This window comes from Dasypus novemcinctus, chromosome 5, assembly GCF_030445035.2.
Source record: "Dasypus novemcinctus isolate mDasNov1 chromosome 5, mDasNov1.1.hap2, whole genome shotgun sequence".
Classification (NCBI taxonomy): domain Eukaryota; kingdom Metazoa; phylum Chordata; class Mammalia; order Cingulata; family Dasypodidae; genus Dasypus; species Dasypus novemcinctus.
In genome coordinates, this window is record NC_080677.1 from 61,999,610 (window position 1) to 62,019,623 (window position 20,014).

Here is a 20,014-nt window from a genome sequence, read left to right on the forward strand (position 1 = left end):
TACTGGGAATAATTAAATTATGATTAGGACTTTTGGCCACATCAGTAGGGTCTTGAGTCCCCACCTTTTGGTGGAGCAAAGGACAGAGTTGGAGCTTTTCGATGTTGGAGTTTTGATGTTGGAGTGTGATGCTGGAACCCCAGGAAGAAGTAAGCACACAGAGGAAAGAGAAGCAAGCCTTAGGAAGAGAGGAATCCTGAGACCGGAGAGAAGCAAGCCCTGGGAAGAGAGGAACCCTGAGACCGGAGAAAAGCAAGACCCAGGAAGAGAGAAACTCAGGAAGCCTGAACCCTGGCAGACATCGGCAGACATCTTGCTCAAACACAGAGAAATAGACTGGTGAGGGAAGTAACCTATGCTTTATGGCCTGGTATCTGTAAGCTCCTATCCCAAATAAATACCCTTTATAAAAACCAACACACTTCTGGTATTTTGCATCAGCAATCCTTTGTCTGGCTAATACAAGGACAAAATTTTTTTTTAATTTTATATATTTTAATTTTTTCTTTCAAACTTTAAAAAATTTTTTTGTATTTTAATCATTATTTTAAAAACTATAATTATTATATCATTTTCCTATAAGTTGTATTCAGTTATTTTGCTGGCTTCAATTTTGAAGAAGTTTTGGATCACAGAAGGGTTACAACTGTGGTGGGGAGGATCGTTGGTGTGGGTGTCAGAGATGTGGGGTGCATGGGAGGAGGTTCACCTGGGCATACCTATAAGGCATATGAATGTGTTCAAGTGTTCATGGGGCACTGTCACAGTGGGTGGATTCACACAATAATCAAAAGAATACTGAATTCCCATTCTGGGGAGCTCTGCCACATTCTCTAATGGCTAAGGGGACAGCAACAATTCCCTGAGTACAGGGTCAGTGACTAGTGAAGGAGGATGGACCACTGATGGGCCCTTAATAGTGATGACTGTACTTATGAACCTTTACTTTTGAAATAAAAACTTAGCTTAGTATTATACAGAGCCTAAGAGTTACCTCCTGAGAGCCTCCTTGTTGCTCAAATGTGGCCTCTCTCTAAGCCAAACTTAAGATATAAATGCATTACCTTGCCCCTAGCATGGGACATGACTCCCAGGGATGAGTCTCCCTGGTACCAAGGGATTACTACCAAGCAACAAATAGCAATGCAACTGGAAAAAGACCTTGACCAAAAGGGGGAAAGGGCAAAGACAAATGAGTTTATATGGTTAGAGACTTCCAAATGAGTCAGGAGGTCATTCCAGAGATTAGGCTTATGCGCATCTCAACAGGATCCCATTGCCTGCCAAAGTAAATTCTGCCTCAAATAGTGAGGCTCCTGAGGGCTCTGGAGAAATCCAGACACTGCAAGCTGGGCTGACAGCTAAGAAGTTTTGTTACTCACAAGTGGGACTACTTTGGAACTTAGCTCCCCAGTGTAAAATAGCTGGATTCAGTTCTGGTTTCCCTACGCATGGCTCTTCTGTCCCTTTTGTTTGAACCTATAGTTAGTACTAGAGTTGACAGGTGTATGTCCAAGTGACTTAAATCATTGTGCTGTCCATGTATCATTTAGGCCCTAAATCTCGAAAGATTTGAACACATGCTCTGCAATTCATTGGACTCAACCAAGACAACTAATAAGAAGATGATGATGAACAACAACCATTTCAAGGAACAGAGAGTTTGCACTTGCAAGCATGATAGTCCTATCCATCTGCCCTATGGGATCACAGCCCCCTCTCAATTAGAGGTCTCAATCAGGATTGGGGACTTACTGGTATTCTACTATACACATATTGTGATTTTAGAAACACAAGAACTGATGTGGAGGCAGTGGCCAATAAAGGTTCTGAGGGAAGGAAGAGGGAAAAACAGGTAAAATTTGGGGGCATTTTGGGGACTTGGGAATTGTCCTGAATGACATTCTAATGACAGAAATAGGCCATTATATGGCTTGTAATAACTTACAAACATGTTCAGGAGAGAGTGTAAATGACAATGTAAACTATAATACATGCTTAGTGGCAAGGCTCCAAAATGTGTTCATCAATTTTAACAAATGGACCACACTAATGAAGGATGTTGTTAATATGGGAAAATGTGAGAGGGCTTTGTAGTGGGGCATATGGGAATCCCCTAAATTTTTTATGTAACATTTATGTAATCTAAGTATCTTTTTAAAAAAATTAAAAGTATATTTTTAAAAAGTCAGTCTTGGCAAGTTAGAAAATATTGCAGGGCAATGAATTTCCTTTCTTTCATTTGGCAACTTCCACAGAATATAAAATCATCAAATGACACTGATCCAATATGAATGTTTTTAGCTTCATAACCATCTTTATTTTTCTCCTCGGCTTTGGAGGACATATTTTTAACATTATTTTTATTAGTTTCTCTATCTACATTACTGATTTTAAGGCCCAAACTGTTTTTTCTTTTCTTCCTTTTAATTTAATTACATAATTTTGAGGGAGGGAAAAAGCACATTTTGAAATCTCTACTATAAAACATTATAAAAGTTAGTCAAATATAGTAAAAGCTAGATTTATTAAAAATACGTAAACTAGCCATACTGCAAAGTATGAATCAAAAATTCCAATTCTAAATCTTTTAAATACGTTACTGACTCCAAAATCATAGATTAAACTAAAGAAATTACATTTGCATAGATGTGTGAATCTGCATCCATTCTTGATAGTAGGTAATATATGCAACTGCTTAGCTCTAGCTGTCCTTTTAGCCATATTACCATATTATTCAAATGTATCTATCATTTATATGTAAATAGACAAGACAAATCACTTCTCCATAAGACAACAATTTTCAAATGATAAACAGACATAGGATGATATTAACAAGATAAAAATGTTTCAGAGATTCATTCTATTATATATTTTCAAGGAAAAATGGGAAACTATTTCATGTGTTTAAAAAAGTAGTGTGGTAATTATAAAATGGGATTGTAATACATTCACAATACCAACAGCTATTCTTCTCAATAAATGTCTGCACCAATGTCATTTGTATCTTATAAATTACATGTTCTCAGATCCATCTGTGAAAATTAGGACTTAATTATCATGGTTACATTTCAGTCCGCAGTTAAATGCTGAAGTGATACTACGCAAATACCACATGTTTTTCTAAAGGAAATGGAGAAAGATTAATTATGAGGTAAGTCCAAGTCTTCTACCAGTAATACTCTCAACACAATAAGATCATTACATTGTGTGCTATGCAAATTGGAAGATTTAATTAATAGTTAAAGTACCAACGAGGGTAAAAACTATGAAGTCTAAATTGTTAGCATCAAGCTTTCCTCCACAAAATACTTTGTAACAAGGATGCTTTGAGAAACTAAGTTACAAGTCCAAAGAAAAAATATTTTTATTCTGTGAACCTCATTTGATAATCAGTCACCATCGTGCTGTTTAATTCTATCAGAAAACCCTGAAAATTACAACAAATAGGTTATAAATAGCTAATAAATCTGATGACAATTAAACCTAACATTTTTCTGGAATATTCTTTTGAGACATTTAACATTTAAAAATATGTTACAGGGTTGCTACTTCATGCAGAATTGAAGGCTATATGTACTCAAATAAAATATTCACTTTAAGATAGCAACCTAAAAGGAAACCATGACAATACTACAAAAATTTCATTCATATATTAAAAGTCTGAGTTCATATTTTACTCACCACATATTCAAACACAAGTGTCAGGGTCTCCTTGGTGTGGATGATATCATGAAGCAGCACTATGTTAGCATGTTTTAGTCCTTTTAACAGAGAAGCTGGAAAATAAAGTGGACAGAGAAACAATTTATTTCCAGTAACAATCAACTAATATGTTTGTATCATTTTGACATATTGTCAGATGAAAGATATCTATTTTCCCATGTTTCAAGCCAATAACAAATCAGAATCAAGGACAGAGGAACAAGGTTTTCACTTAGATGAAATTCTCTTCAATTATTTCACCTGTCATTTATTATTTATAGTTAGATTCCATTACGGTCAGAGAACATTCCTTGCACCTATTTCAACTTTTTATAATTTGTTAAGGTTTGTTTTATTACCTTACCTTGTTAAGGTATCGTTTTATAATTTGTTAATGTTTGTTAAGGACACGGTCTATCTGGGTATATGGTCATGGGCACCTGAAAAGAATATGGAGCCTTCTAAAAATGCCAATTAGATCCTATTGGTTGATGGTCTCATTGAGCTCTTCTCTATGCTTGCAGATTTTCTGAATAGTGGTTCTATCAATTACTGAGAGAGAACTCTTGATGTCACCAGAGATAACTAGATATGTCTATTTCTCCTTTCTGTTCTGCCAGTTTTTGCATGATGAATTTTGAAGTTCTGTTTGCTACATAAACATTGAGGATTGCTATGTCTTCTATGTGAAATGATCCTTTTCCCAATAGGTAATATCCCTCTTTCTCCTTTGTAATTTTCTTGCTCTGAAGTCTGCCTCATCTTACTTTAACTGAGTCACCCTGCTTATTTATTTATTTTTGGGGGGGATTGAACTGAGAATCTTGTACATGGGAAGCAGGCGCTAAACCATTAAGCTATATCTGATCCTCAATAAGAGTTGGTTTTTTCCATTTGCATGTTTTCAGGAGGTACCAGAGATCAAACCAAGGACTTGTTGTACATTTTCATTAATATTTACATGATATATATTTTCCATCTTTTTCCTTTAGCCTACAATATCATTATATTGATTTAAGTTTCTCATAAAGAGCATATTGTTGGGACATGTTGGAGTTTTGTTCATTTTTTTGTTTGCTTGTTTGCTTACACAAATATACTGGAGAATCATGTAATGTTGCCAGCATTGGATGTGATCCTGGGCCCTGAGTCTACACACTCCTTCTTATGGGATTCTGAGATGGCAAAACTTTCACCTCCCCTTTACCATTCACTATGACTTCCACGTTATCCTCAAAATAAAGAAACTTTTCTTTGGTGTGACTTTCACTGTCAAATTACCACTACTGGATGCACCTTATTTTTATGGCCTACAATTCACCCACATGAGCAGCAAGAAGTCTCTTCAGCTGTCCTCTAACCCCTTCACAGAGAAGATAAACAAATGTGGGGCTCCTGTGTTGACTGCTCCTATCAGAAGACCCAGGGAAATCTAGAATGTCACACCAGATGACCCACTACATTCCCACTTCAACACCTAAAACACCAGAAAAGGACTGGGGGCATGTGATTTTTTTAAAAAAATTCATTCTGTCAATCTCTGACATTTAATTGGCATGTTTAGTCCATTTGCTGTTTGTTATCTATCTATCTATCTATCTATCTATCTATCTATCTATCTATCTATCTATCTATCTATATCATCCCCCTCTCCTCGTTGTCCGCTCTGTGTCCATTCACTGTGTGTTCTTCTGTGTGTCTGCTTGTCTTCTCTTTAGGCAGCATTAGGAACTGATCCTGGGACTTCTGGAGTGGGAGAGAGGTGCACAATCTCTTGCATCACCTCAGCTCCCTGCTCTGCTGTGTCTCGTATTGTCTGTCCTCTGAGTCTCCTTTTCTTGTGTCATCTTGCCACACCAGCTCTCAGCTCAGGCCAGCATGCTATGTGGGCCAGCACTCCTGCAGGGACCAGCTCTTCTGCACAGGCCAGCAATCCATGCCGGCCAGCTTGTCTTTGCCAGGAGGCCCCAGGAATTGAATCCTGGACCTCCCATATGGGAGACGGGAGTCCTATTGCTTGAGTCACATCTGCTTACCTCCATTTGTTTTTAAACATAAATACTGACATGCTAGGACATCCATCATTTGAATCTATTTTCCCTGTACACTTGTAATTTAGTTTACATTTCTGATTTTGTCTCTTTTATCTATTTTTTCCTTGAGATCAATGTACCCTCCCTCCCTCCCTCCCTTCCTTCCTTCCTTCCACCCTCCCTCACTCCTTCCATTTGGTTTGTCTTCTTAGATTTGTATTTACTATTTAAGGTCTTTCGATTTCATATACCCAAAGCCTGAATGAGAATATTTAATTCAAATGACAGTGCTGTGTTGCAGTTTCCTTCAATTTCATTTTTTAAAATAGGTTTTTATTATCTGAAATGCATTGATTCATATTTTCTAATTTTTTAAACAGCAGTTCTGTATAGATTGTATAATATAAACCCAATGGTAATCACAAAAAAAGTATTTAAAAAATATACAGAAATAGAAATGACAAAGAGATCAGTCAAATAGAGAAGATCAAATACACAGAAAAGGAAGTCGCATAAAGGAAAAGAGAAACAAAAAAAGATGTAAAAACCGAAGGGTAAAGTGGCTGAAGTAACTTCTGACTTCTGACAGCAGTAACATGAATGTTAATGAAATAAACTCTCCAATTAAAAGACAAAAAGTAGAAGAATGGATAAAAAGAGAATGACCCAACTATGTTGTTTACAAGAGATTCATTTTAGAATGAAAGTCACAAATAGGTTGAAATTGAAAAGCTGGAAAAATATATTCTATGCGAACAGTAACCAAAGAAATCTGGAGTAGCTATATCAGATAAAATAGACTTTAAGTCAAAAGCTGTTACAAGAGATGAAGAAGGACAGTATATTAATAACAGGGGCAATCAACCAGGAAGAAGAAATAAGCATAAATATTTATGCACCTAACCATGGTGCACCAAAATAAGTAAGACAAACACTGGCAAAACTCAAGGGAGAAACAGACGTGTCTACAAAAATAGTTGGATATTTCCATACATCACTCTCATCAATAGACAGAACATCTAGAACTTGAATATTACAATAAATGAACAAGATCTAATGGACATATACAGAACGCTGCATCCCAAAACAGCAGGATATATACATTCTTACAAAGTACAAAGGAATCATTTTCTAGTATAGATCACATGTTGGGTCATAAAACAAGTCTCAATAAATTTAAAAATACTGAAATCAAACAAAGCATCTTCTGTGGCCATAATGGAATGAACCTAGTAATCAATAACAGGCAGAGAGAGAACTGTAAAATCCATAGATAAAAGAAATTAAATAAAAAACTCTTAAATATCAATAGTTCAAAGAAGAAATTGCAAGGAAAATAAGTAAATGAGGGAAACGAGACACAAAATATGAAAACTTACATATTGTAGCAAAGGCAGTGCTAATAGGGAAATTTATAACTCTAAATGTTTACATTTAAAAAGAAGAGCTAAAATCAGAGATCTAACACAGACCTGGAAGAAAAAGAAAAAGAACAGCTACCTAACACCGAAGTAAGCAGAAGGAAAGAAATACAGTTTAAGCAGGAAAACATTGAAATTGAGAATTAAAACAATGGAAAGATTAACAAAGGCAAAATCTGGTTTAATAAAATTGTCAATAAAATTGACAAAGCCTTAGCTAGATTGACAAAGAAAAAAAAAAAAGACACAAATAAATAAAATCAGAAATGAGGCAGAGGACATTACTACTGACCCATAGAAATAAAAAGGATCATAACAGGATACTTTGAAAAACTCCTTGCCCAACAAAACAGACTACCTAGATGAAATGGACAAATTACTAGACACATGCAAACAACCTACACAGACTCTAGAAGAAACATAAGACCTCCACAGACGAGCTACGACTAAAGAGATAAATCAGTCATCAAATACCTCCCAACAAAGAAAAGCCAAGACCCAGATGGCCACATAGCTGAATTTTATCACTCATTCCAAGAAGAATTAATCCTGCTAAAACGCTTCCCAAAAAATTGAAGAGGAAGAAACACTACTTAACTCATTCCCTGTAGCTAACATCACCCTAATATATACAAACCAGGTAAAGATATTACAAGAAAAGAAAGTAACAGAACAAATTATTTTATGAATACACATGCAAAAATCCTCAACAAAATACTTGCAAATCAAATCCAACAGCACATTAAAAGAATTATACACCATGATTAAGTGCATTTTATCCCACATATGCAAGGGGATTCAATATAAGAAAATCAATGTAAGTAATAAAACACCATTAATGAAACAAAAGAAAAAAAAAAACAAATGATCATCTCCATTTATGTGAAAATTCACCCTTTCTTGATAAAAGCACTCCAAAAGATAGGAATTGAAGGAAACTTCCTCAACATGAAAAAGGGCATATGTGAAAAACCCACAGCTAACATCCTACTCAATGGTGAAAGACTGAAAGTGCTCCCTCTAAGATCTGGAACAAGACAAGGATGCCTACTGTCACCATCATTATTCAACATTTTACTGGAAGTACTAGCCAGGACAGATAGACAAGAAAAAGAAATAAAAGGGTCTAAAGTGGAAAGGGAGAAGAAAAACTTTCACTATTTGCAGATGACATGATCCTACATATAGAAAGTCTCAAAAAATCTTCAACAAAGCTACTAGAGCTAATAAATGAAATCAGCAAAGTGGTTGGGTAGAAGATCAACAGCACCCCAAAATCAGCAGCGTTTCTGTACACTAGTAGTGAGCAATCTGAAGAGAAAATCAAGAAATAAACTCCATTTATAATTGCTACTAAAAGAATCAAATATCTAGGAATAAATTTAACTAAGGATGTAAAGGTCTTGTACACAGAAAACTACAAAACATTGCTAAATGAAATCAAAGAATATCTAAATAAATGGAAGGACATTCCAGGTTTATGGATTAGAAGACTAAATACCATTAAGATGTCAATTCTACACAAAATAATTTACAGATTAAATGCAGTATCAATCAAAGTCCCAACACCTTCTTTGCAGAAATGGAAAGCCCACTACCAAATTTATTTGGAAGGGTAAGAGGTCTCGAATAGCCAAAAATACCTTGATAAAAAAGAAAGAAATTGGAAGACTCACACTTTCTGACTTTAAAACATGTACCGATGCAACAGTGGTCAAAACAGCATGACACTGGTACAAAGATACATAAATTGACCAAGAAAGAGAATTGAGAGTTCAGAAATAAAACCTCACATCTACGGCCAACTGATTTTTGACAAGGCTGCCAAGTCCACTTACTTGGGAAAGAATAGTCTCTTCAACAAACGGTACTGGAAGAATTGAATATCTATATTCAAAAAGAATAAAAGAGGACCCTTATCTCACACCATATACAAAAACTAACTCAAAACAGACATATAAGAACTAGGACTATCAAACTTCTAGAAGGGAATTACAGGGATGCATCTTCAGAATCTTGTGTTGGGCAATGGTTTCTTAGATTTTACACCCAAAGCACAAGCAACAAAAGAAAAAAACATATAATGAGACTTCCTCAAAATTAAAAGTTTTTGTACATCAAAACTTGAAAGTGAAAACATGAAAGTGAAAAGACAACCTACTCAATGGGAGAAAATATTTGGAAAGCACATATCTGGCAAAGGTTTTATATCCAGAAAATAGGAATCTTACAACTAAACAATAAAAAGACAAACAGCCCAATTAAAAATGGACAAAAGACTTGAGTAGACATTTCTCCAAAGAGGATATAGAAATGGCTAAAAAGCACATGAAAAAATGGTCAACATTACTGGCTATTAGGCAAATGCAAATCAAAACCACAATGGGATATCATTTCTCACACACTAGAATGACGACTCTTAAAAAAACAGAAAACTCTAAGTATTAGAGAGGATGTGGAGAAACAGAAACACCTATTCGTTGCAGGTGTGAATGTAAAATGGTGTAGCCACTGTGGAAGATAGTTTGGTGGTTCCCCAGGAAGCTAAGTCTCACTACTAGGTATATACCAAGAGGTACCAAAAGCAGGGATTTAAACAAATATTTGCGCACTGATGTTCAGAGCAGCATTATTCACAACTGACAAAAGATGGAAGCAACCCAAGTTATCGATCAACCAGTAAATGGATAAATAAAGTAAGGTATATCCATACAATGGAACATTATTCAGTCATAAAAAGGAATTAAGTCCTGATTCATGCAACAACTTGGTGAACCTTGAAGACATCATGCTGAGTGAAATAAGCCAGACACAAAAGGACAAGTATTGTATGAGATCATGGATATGAACTAATCATAATAAGCAAACTCATCAGAGTTAGAATCTAGAACATAGTTTACCAGGGGATAGGCTGGAGTTAGAGAATGGGTAGCTGAAGGGTACCCATTTGTACAGAACCTAAATAAATTCTATTTAGGTTGGTTTTAAAGGTTTGGAAATGGATAGTGTCTATGACAGCACACTATTGTGAATGTAATAAACACCACTGTTTAAAAGGGGAACTTTACGTCATATATGTTACTAGAATAAAACTTAAAAGATAAAACATAGGAATTGTCTAACACAGTTAACCCTATTGTAGATGATGGACTATAGTTAATAGGACATGTATAAAAATGTTCTTTCATTAATTATAACAAATTTATGACACTAAGAGATGGTATTAATATTAGGGTGGTATATAGGAAAAATATAGCTAATATAAACTATGGGCAATAGTTAATGGTACAATTTTATATTCTTTCATTAATTGTAACACAGATACAACTTACTGTTAAAAAAACTGTACAGTTATAAAAAAGTGTTATCATTGATTGTTAACAAATGTTCCACACCAATGCAAGGTGTTGAAGCATGGTGGGGTGGGTATGGGAATCCTGTATTTTATGCATGATTTTTCTGGAAAACCACAATTTTTCTAATACAAAAAAAAAAAAATTAAAGCAAAAAAAAAATCTACAAATTTATCTTATCTGAGCTTTATAAATTAGAATGCTAGTGAGGAAATAACTGCAAAAATTACAGTAGTACAATGAAATCATAGAGCATGAACTTTGAAAAAAACCTGAGTTTATGAACAAACTCAACTCAGCTGTTTATGTATCCTTAGCATAGAGTTTAGAATTGTTAATTACAATAATTATACAATCTTCCTTCTTTTAATTATTCAACTATCCCATCTGCCTTAAATAACTAGGGTTTAAATTGCTGGCTTTCAGATATTAATCAGGGGACCAACTTCATATTTGCTCATTTTAAAGAGAACACTTATTCCAACACTAGTTTTCAGAGGCACTCATCCAAGGGGATCAGTATTTCCATCCACAATATAGAATTTGAAAATGTTGGCCAGGTGCAGTATTTAACACCTAGCTTATGCTCAGGAAACGTTGAGCAGTTTGGGCCTAATGAATATCATGTTGTTAGAAAAGAACAATGGTTTTGTGAGGCAAGTTTTGCAAATGTATTATGTAACATCATTTGTAATCTTGCTCCATTTCATTTTAAGGTTATTCCCTCAGGTTGCCAAATTCAGTCCTGATGCATCCTTACTTCCAACAACTTCAAAAAGGCACTGATGCCTTCATCGTGAGTGCCATGCCCTGCGGACATTTTACCACAGGATTTTTCCTTATCTTTTTTTCCCCATTACCACCTTTCTTCTCTCACCACTTACACCTAAATTGTTTCTCTATTTCTCAAAGGGATGTCTTCACACCTATCATTTCCCACTGTGTTTTTCCAACAATTTCTGTAAAATGAAACTCCTGCCATTGTTCATTTTGGGGAAAAATATGTTTCCTGATGGTACTAACATTATAGAAAAGAAGTTATTTTATATTACATGTTCAACCATTTCAACATGAAACCTCAAGACCTCCACATGTCATTCAAATAAGAATCAATTATTACAAATTCTAGGTATCAAATTATCCTTACGTAAACTTAAAACACAGTTACATAAAAACCAATAACTATATTTGAAAGCAAGTCCCCTTTCTTTTGAGATTAACATAACAAATTCATATTATGAAAAGGACAGAATCTCTCATTTCAGATGGCAGGAAAATGGCATCAAAGGGCAGAAACTACATCCACCAGCATGAGGTGATACGACAGATCAGACTCATGTGGAAGGTGCCAACACAGCAGCCCTTGGTGGAGACCTGAGCTAAATGCTGCAGTTCCTGCTGTTATCAAGGTAAGTGAGTCTCCTGGGCTGCCAAGTGAGTCCAGTGATCAGCATCTACAAGTCCTGTAGCCACTATGTCTTCAGGACAAACACTGTCAGAATAACATGTCATGTAATCCTAAGAATGTCATAAATATACCATGCATTTTTTTTCTCATTGTTTACATGCAAAACACATTCTGCAATTTGCCTTTAGTAACTCCAGCATGCTTGGCTTCCCCTCAAATTTTAGATAAATGTATGGTAACATATGAATTCATTTGACCAATGAGGTTTGAGAAGGTACAACTGGACAGGATATAAGAGACTTGTAATTAGGGTTAAGAATAAATGGAAACAATAGCTTTGGAACTGTGATGTCAAAACAATACAAAAACACAAGAAACACTCTTTTTTTTTAAAGATTTATTTTTTATTTATTTAATTCCCCTCCCCTCCCCCGGTTGTCTGTTTTCTGTGTCTTTTTGCTGCATCTTGTTTCTTTGTCCACTTCTGTTGTCGTCAGCGGCAGGGGAAGTGTGGGCGGCGCCATTCCTGGGCAGGCTGCACTTTCTTTCGCGCTGCGCAGCTCTCCTTACGGGGCGCACTCCTTGCGCGTGGGGCTCCCCTACGCGGGGGACACCCCTGCGTGGCACAGCACTCCTTTGCGCGCATCAGCACTGCGCATGGGCCAGCTCCACACGGGTCAAGGAGGCCCGGGGTTTGAACCACGGACCTCCCATGTGGTAGATGGACGCCCTAACCACTGGGCCAAAGTCCGTTTCCCAAGAAACACTCTTGTTCATTAACGTAACTCCGTCTCTGACAAAGTCCTAGTAGGACAGAGGAGCATGAGGAGTCCTCCCACAGTTTAGCAGCAGGATTTAGATAGCCACACATCAGTCATAGTCAAACGCAGGCCTCCCACGTTAAGACACGCGTAACAAGATAGGTGACCCTGGACAGGATGTTTTTGAAGTAATGCCTCCATAATTTGTTGAGCTGCCTTTTGTCTATTGTTTTGATTTTTTATTTAAGTTTTAATTAAATTTTAAGTAACTTAAAAAAAAAAAAGAATAAACATGCAAGTTTGTACTCCTACATGGAAGGGATGGATTTCATCAAAACTCCAATCCCATCAGTTAAAGTAAATTTTGAGTTAATAGAGAAATACAGAATTGGTTCTTTTTATCAGGTTCCCACTGGAAAAAGTGTAGGTTAATAAAGAGAGAAACAAACAAACAAATCTTTCTTTAATATTTGGATGGTTTTCTAGGTGATTATTATTTGCCATCCCACTAGGAGGAAAAAAAAAAAGATCACCAGTATACACAAATCCATCCTCATTCACTTTCCCTTTAGCTTCTGGAAAGAAATACTGCAGTCAGATTTTCCTTCCATCCTTATCATGTGTCTTTTTCAGTGGCGTGAAGTGGAGAGAAAGGGCTGTTGCCTTACTTTCCAGAATTACTATCTATTAAACCCAAGAAGACAACCGAAGCTCAAGTTACAATTACAATACACATCAACTATTTCTTCCAGCCCACAGCTAAACAGCTCTAAGGCTGTGGAAATGCACTTTCTGCTACAAATAGTAAAATATTTACTTTCAACTGAGAAATTCTATCTCTTTGATTTTCCAGGGGATTCTGAATATTGCCATAGGCAAAACAGTCTGAGTGGAATCATAAGGGAGAACTAAAAGAATAAAAAGCATGGAGAGGAAAGAGAGATTTGCTTGTGTAACTTTGTCAGAGATGGGGAGATGGTCTAGACCAGGGGTCCTTAATCTTTTTTGTTCCGTGGACTCCTTTGCCAGTCAGGTGAAAACCACGGACTCCTTACTAAGTCCACACTATACTGTATATTGTTTAATAAATAAATCATACCCGCACCAACAAGTCCCCACAAGAATAATTTTTTTTTTCCAATTCAAGCTCATGGACCCCTTGTTAAGAACCCCTGGTCTAGACAGAGAAAAGCACACGTGTATAATGTAAGTCAGGTTAGTTCATGTAGTGTTCTGTAAAGCATGCTGTTTACCTGGCCGGCATACTGGGAGAGCAATTATAAATGCTATGGGTCTACTCAGTTCTGGTCTTTCCCTTTTATGACATCTAATGTGACGGATACATGTGCACAGACACACATAACCATAAACTAATAAATGAAAAGAATCAGATTAAAAGATAGAATTGTGTCTTCACCCTTTTCGCCTTTTATTCCTCACAAACACATACACAGAGTTAGCTCCGTGTTATGGGGAAAGGGGGTCACAGCTAACCTAGAACACAATGGATGTCACATAAACTTAATGTAGTTAAAATCACATTCAGGATTCAGAGACATGGCTTTTGTTCACCAAATGTTATCCAAATGTGCAAAAATAATATAACAGGTTAGGAATATGTTATAAATATTACATAAATTGTTTTATATCTATCAAAAAGCTTACTGTCATTTCTTAGCTGGGGTTTTTCTATTTTCAGATGGGCAAAAATTCAACCCCCACTGCATATTACTCCTGTTCTTCTCCCCTCCTAATTTTTCCAATATACAGACCTGAAATGCAAACACTCCCCCTTGCCATCAGTACCTGGCTATGACCACTTGACTCCTGACAGAGGGTGATCAGCCTGGGGACTCTCCACATTGCAAACTCATAGAACACATGCATTGCTTACCAACTCACTGCAAAGAGCGAATGCCTCTGGTGATAAAGCTCAGGCAACGTGAAAATGCCAATTTTGACATATTTTACTTACTAACCCAGTGATTTTGTATAGTTCAACCCATTATGAATTTTCGAGTTTCAAGGCAACTTTAGCTTTTTTAAAAATGCATGGTTACTTGTAATCACTGTTAATATTTAAACCAGTAACTCTGTCACCAAATGGACAAGAAATGACTCTGCATAGAGAAAAAGTCCGGAAAAATCTACACATCAAACTATGGTTACAGCTGAGGGGCAGGATCACAGAAACTAATTTTCTACATGTACCTGCCCATATCATTTGAATTATGGTAAAGATATATTACTTTTACAGCAAAAGGGATAGCTGAAGAAGTTCTTTATGCAAGTAAAATAGTTGAACAGAACTGATACTCTACTCCACAATTAATATGCATGAAACAACTACAAAAATGAGTCATTTTAAGTGCAGTGTGATTCTTCACTATTAATCCCTCCTTATGAGGGTATTGTTAGAAACCCTTGTGCTCTGAGGGTCTCTCTCTCTATCTCGGTTCTCTGCAGGCCTCTATCAGCCAGTCTCTAAATTTGCTCTCATACTGCATGTTAATTCAAGCAATTGAAACTGCTCCTTGTCTCAACAGTCACTTTCTTGTATTATAATTAATTTACTCCCTGCAAAAGATTCTCAATCTTAGGGTTTCCAGTCAGAATTCACCCTGTAAATGACCCATCAGCCACCTGTCAGCACTGTAGCTAATTTTGTTCCTATTTGCCACTGCTGGAACCCATGCAAACACAGGTACTATATTGATGTATGGTTCTTCTAAATGCAACCCCCCTGTGGCTACTTCTACAGAAATGAAACTTGCTTAAGCAACATGGTGGTTATGCACCACTAACTTTCTTTAGATAAAGAGACAATTTATGGGCTAAGGGTTCCCAGAAGGCAGCGGACTTGGCCCAGTGGTTAGGGCGTCCATCAACCACATGGGAGGTCTGCGGTTCAAACCCCAGGCCTCCTTGACCCGTGTGGAGCTGGCCTATGCACAGTGCTGATGTGCGCAAGGAATGCTGTGCCACGCAGGGGTGCCCCCATGTAGGGGAGCCCCACGCACAAGAAGTGCGCCTCATAAGGACAGCCGCCCAGCACGAAAGAAAGTGCAGCCTGCCCAGGAATGGGGCCACACACATGGAGAACTGACACAACAAGATGACGCAACAAAAAGAAACAGAGATTCCAGTGCCGCTGACAACAACAGAAGCGGACAAAGAAAACGCAGCAAACAGACACAGAGAACAGACAACTGGGGGGGGGGGATAAATAAATAAATCTTTAAAAAAAAAAGGGTTCCCAGAAGACTTGATAACAGAGGAGCTGGTTTTTGTCTGGCTAAAAGCTCTGAGCCAATTATGTAAAAAAAAGGTTTGCTTTAACTATTTTATCCTTTATTGCTGGTAGGTTACATGCACAGTCAGCAAAAACAAAGCAAATTGTGCAGTATGAAAGGATGGGTGGTTTGGCACCAAGTTCCTAGTGTCTTGTGGCTTAGAATACACATTTCTATCATAGTATCTATTGCCGTTTGGCTAGGCTTAAACCAACCTAGTTTTTACCATAAAGTGTGTGAACAGTTGGCTCTTGCTGTCTTTTTATACGAATAAAGGTAAGTTTAAAGTAGAAAGAATACTTTCTTTGCCATTGCTGCATGTTCTAGTGCCTAAAGGCCTGCATGTAGGAAACTCAACTTGGTAAGAAGCCAGTTAACTGGTGGAGCCCTGTCAGAAACTGCAAAACACATCACTACTTCAACTGACTGGGAACAAAGGCAAAACTATAAAATTTGCAAATGACAGCATAATTCAGTGGAAAGGGCCCAATCCACAGGTCTGTTTCTTTAAGGAAAGTAATTAAGGATTCAAAGACCATCGTCCAACCATATGGTGGCAAACCCCAGCCTCTGAGTGGGCTCCTTTCTCTCCTGCTTCACATTATATGGCTAATGCACCATTTGAAAGAGACTGCTCAATATCTGAAGCTACAAAAATTAAGATGGGAAAACAAACATACGTAATAAAGGGTAGAGTGACTTATTTCAAGTGTTCAGTATTCAGAAGCCTGTGATAGAAAAGGAAATGTTAATGCAAAGTTACATGGGCAAAATGTTAATGAGTGTGAGGAGCTACTCCTCCAAACCTTTTATGAAAATAAGAACTTCCAAAATCTCCTTGATACAAGAGAAGCCATTCAAGACAATTTTTTAAAAAACTTTTTAAAATGGTATGAGAGGGAAGCAGATGTGGCTCAAGTGACTGGGTTTCCATTGACAATATGGGAGGACCCTTAGGGCCTCCTGGTAAAGGTTTGCCTGCACACCGAGCCACAACAAGATGATGATGCAACAAGAGAGATGAAGGGGAGAGTCGAGTGAGATGCAACAGAAACCAGGAACTGAGGTGGCACATGTGACAGGGAAACTTTCTCCACATCAGAGTTCCCCAGGATTGAATCCCAGTGAATCCTAGAGGAAAAAACAAGAAGATAAGACCAAAAAAAGAGAGAAATAGGCATAGAAGATCACACTGACAGCAAAAACAGAAGGCGGTGGGAGGAGAAAGACAAACGTTATGAGAGTCTCATGTTGTCTCCATTAAAGTCTTTTGTCTTCTTCCCAGAAAATTGCAACACCTTACAGGTGGTAGATTTCATGGAACATTCTACAATTGTTTAAAATATTTAAAAGTACAATCTACTATGAAAACTATATGAGTAATGAAAAGGTTTTTTCCATTACATACTTTATGTTCCTAAATTAATGAGGTATCTTCAGATAATACTAGAACAAAAATTAAAATAACCAGCTTACTCAAGGACATGACATAGGGGAGGAAAAAAAGTTTTCTTCTCTATGGTCTCAAATTTTCCAGAAACTTTGCATCTATCTCCATCACTGCCAGGCAAAGGGATTAGGGTAAGGGACAGTCTGACCATAAATTCATGTAGGTAGAGAACTTTGACTACTAAAATTCTGAAACCCAAATATTGTGATGGTAGAAGGGCTTCTCCTAGTGTCTCTGCAAGGTACACTTGTGACTGGTACTGAGAATTGCTACTGCTCATCTAGCCTGCTTTTCATACAAGACATACAGCTCTTGAGAACTATGGCAAACATCTACCCATAATTAGTAACAACACAATTTCCATAAATGTACTGAATGCCCTATTGGCCCATGTTTCCATTTATGATAAATTTAATTTTGCTTCAAATACATTAGACATACACACATACATACAAGCATATGTAGGAATCTTACTGAATTAAAAACACTTGTGGTGTGACTGATACAAAGGATAATCTATTCACCATGCACAAGTGAAATAATCCTCATAGAACTATAAAGCTGAGTGTGACCTTCAAGAGCATCTAAACCAGCCCTCCATTTTACAAGTGAGGAAACTAAATTACAGAGAGGTCTAGCCACAAGTCTCAAAATCTGGCCTCCTCACCCCTGGTATAGGACAATTCTGTTTTTGTAATCGAAATGAGTATTTTCTGCTTCTCCCTTTCTCTACATTTGTTTCCTGGTCTCTGGCAATGGTTGTGATTTTCCTTTATCTTCCTATCTTCCCAGGTGTTGAGAAGAGAAAAACCTGAAGCTAAGAAGCCTAGAAGGACATCAGATAAATCTTGATTGCTTTGAAAACGGTTCATTTGCATCATCACCACCTGGACTAAAGAGGAGAAAAATTATAGTAATAAATAAAGAAGAGAGGTAAAGGGGAAATTGCTGTTCAAACCAGCATTTTAAAATTACCTTTATCTGGTTAAGTCACTTTTCTTCTCAAAAACTTTTCATCTCTGCTTAACACAAGTTACAAGGACCTGTACACCAGGGCTCTTGATGGGAGCTCTCGCCTCAGCACCCCACACTCCTTGCCACACCCTAAACTCCAGTAATGGTACTTCTCTGGAGTCTCCAACTTACCATGTCCACTCAGACCTCTGAGGACTCTGTCCCTTCTGTTCTTTCTCCCAGACTCCCTGGAGCTCATCAATTCCTACCACCTCTTCAGATCACAGCCTAATACTTCCTTTGGAAGTCTTCCCTGAGCCCAAAGGTTCAAGTTAGGTCATGAGTCCCCTCACACCTTGCATTGTTGCCCTGTCACAGTGTTAAAATTACCTGATGACTACTTTGCCTGTCTGTATTTCCAACTCACACATATTTGCACATCCTCCTATTGAGCCCAAAGCACTCAATTCAGCGCTGTTTATAGACACTCATTAAGCAGGATGGAATAATGCATGTATCAGTGAGAAAAATTAAATCCTTAAATGATCTTTTGTAAAATTGTGGACCCTAGCCTCCCCCTACTTGCTAGCAAACAGCACAGTTCTCAGCATTGTACTCTGCTAGAGTCTGGTACTGTAATTTGTTTAGTTCAGCCTGGATATGTTGATCAAAATGGATTCATTCTCATCTTTATGCAAGGCTATATAATCAACTGACTTTTTAAAAATAAATATCCTATAGAATATTGGGAGTTTTTCCATCCCAAATGGGTGACATGCTGGCTATTGCTGCCATAATTAAAAGGACATCATTTTATTCCCATTCATTATTCAGGTTATGGAAACATGGTAAAAGATCTGCTTTAAACCACAATTTATTTCTAAAAGCTCATGTTAGGAACTAAAATTACATCCAAACATTTTACCCAGCATGAGAGAAGCTCATAAAAAGTAAGGCAGTATCAAAGAGAAAAGGAAGAAGATGTTCTAAACCATACATGGGTTTACAGCAGAGCCAAATCCAACCCACAGACTTATTTTGTTTGGCCTATGCAATGTTTTAGATTTGATTAAGTATTTTTAAATCAGAAGTTTCACATAAGATGCAGAGCTTTGGTCTTTTTTTTCTAGATAAATCAAGATCTTTGATATTCCCAGGCTTCAAGTTGGTATGGGCTGAAGCTGGTATACTGGTCCCGTAGACAAATCATCACTTCTATAGTTCTCCTCCCACCCCCCAGTCCCCAGAATGACATCAACTCTTATATCCAGTTATTTGCCAGGTCTCAGAGGGCACTTAAGCTTATGATCCCTGAATTAATATTTGAGTGTTATGTGTCACAATACACACATACTTTGGTTGTATAAGCTAAAGGAATAAAGATGAGGGGACTGAAAGAAGCTAATCCAAAATAGGTTTTAAGGATAATGCAAGTTATGAAGCAGAATAAAAACAGGAACTGGAAGAAGAACAAGGAAGAAGTTGTTATTTCAGAAAGATGGGCAGAAACAAAACTGCAACCATTTTAAATTGTTAATCCAAAGCCCCAGTTACTAACACAGAAGTTTTTCCCCCATGTATCTTTAATATAAACTCACCAACTGATAAATGTAAACATCTTTGAAGGCATTTAATC

At 37.1% G+C, this 20,014-nt stretch overlaps 1 protein-coding gene across 6 annotated transcripts in view; it reads right to left on the reverse strand.

The window, feature by feature from the left end:
• Positions 1-20,014, reverse strand: part of CDK14 (cyclin dependent kinase 14) — a 605,606-nt gene that overhangs the window by 325,020 nt on the left and 260,572 nt on the right. For all 6 annotated transcript variants that reach the window (XM_004457637.4, XM_058297008.2, XM_071215175.1 and 3 more), the window contains one exon: positions 3,685-3,779. In XM_004457637.4, the coding sequence (XP_004457694.2) occupies positions 3,685-3,779 (95 nt within the window). The remainder of the gene's footprint in view (positions 1-3,684; positions 3,780-20,014) is intronic.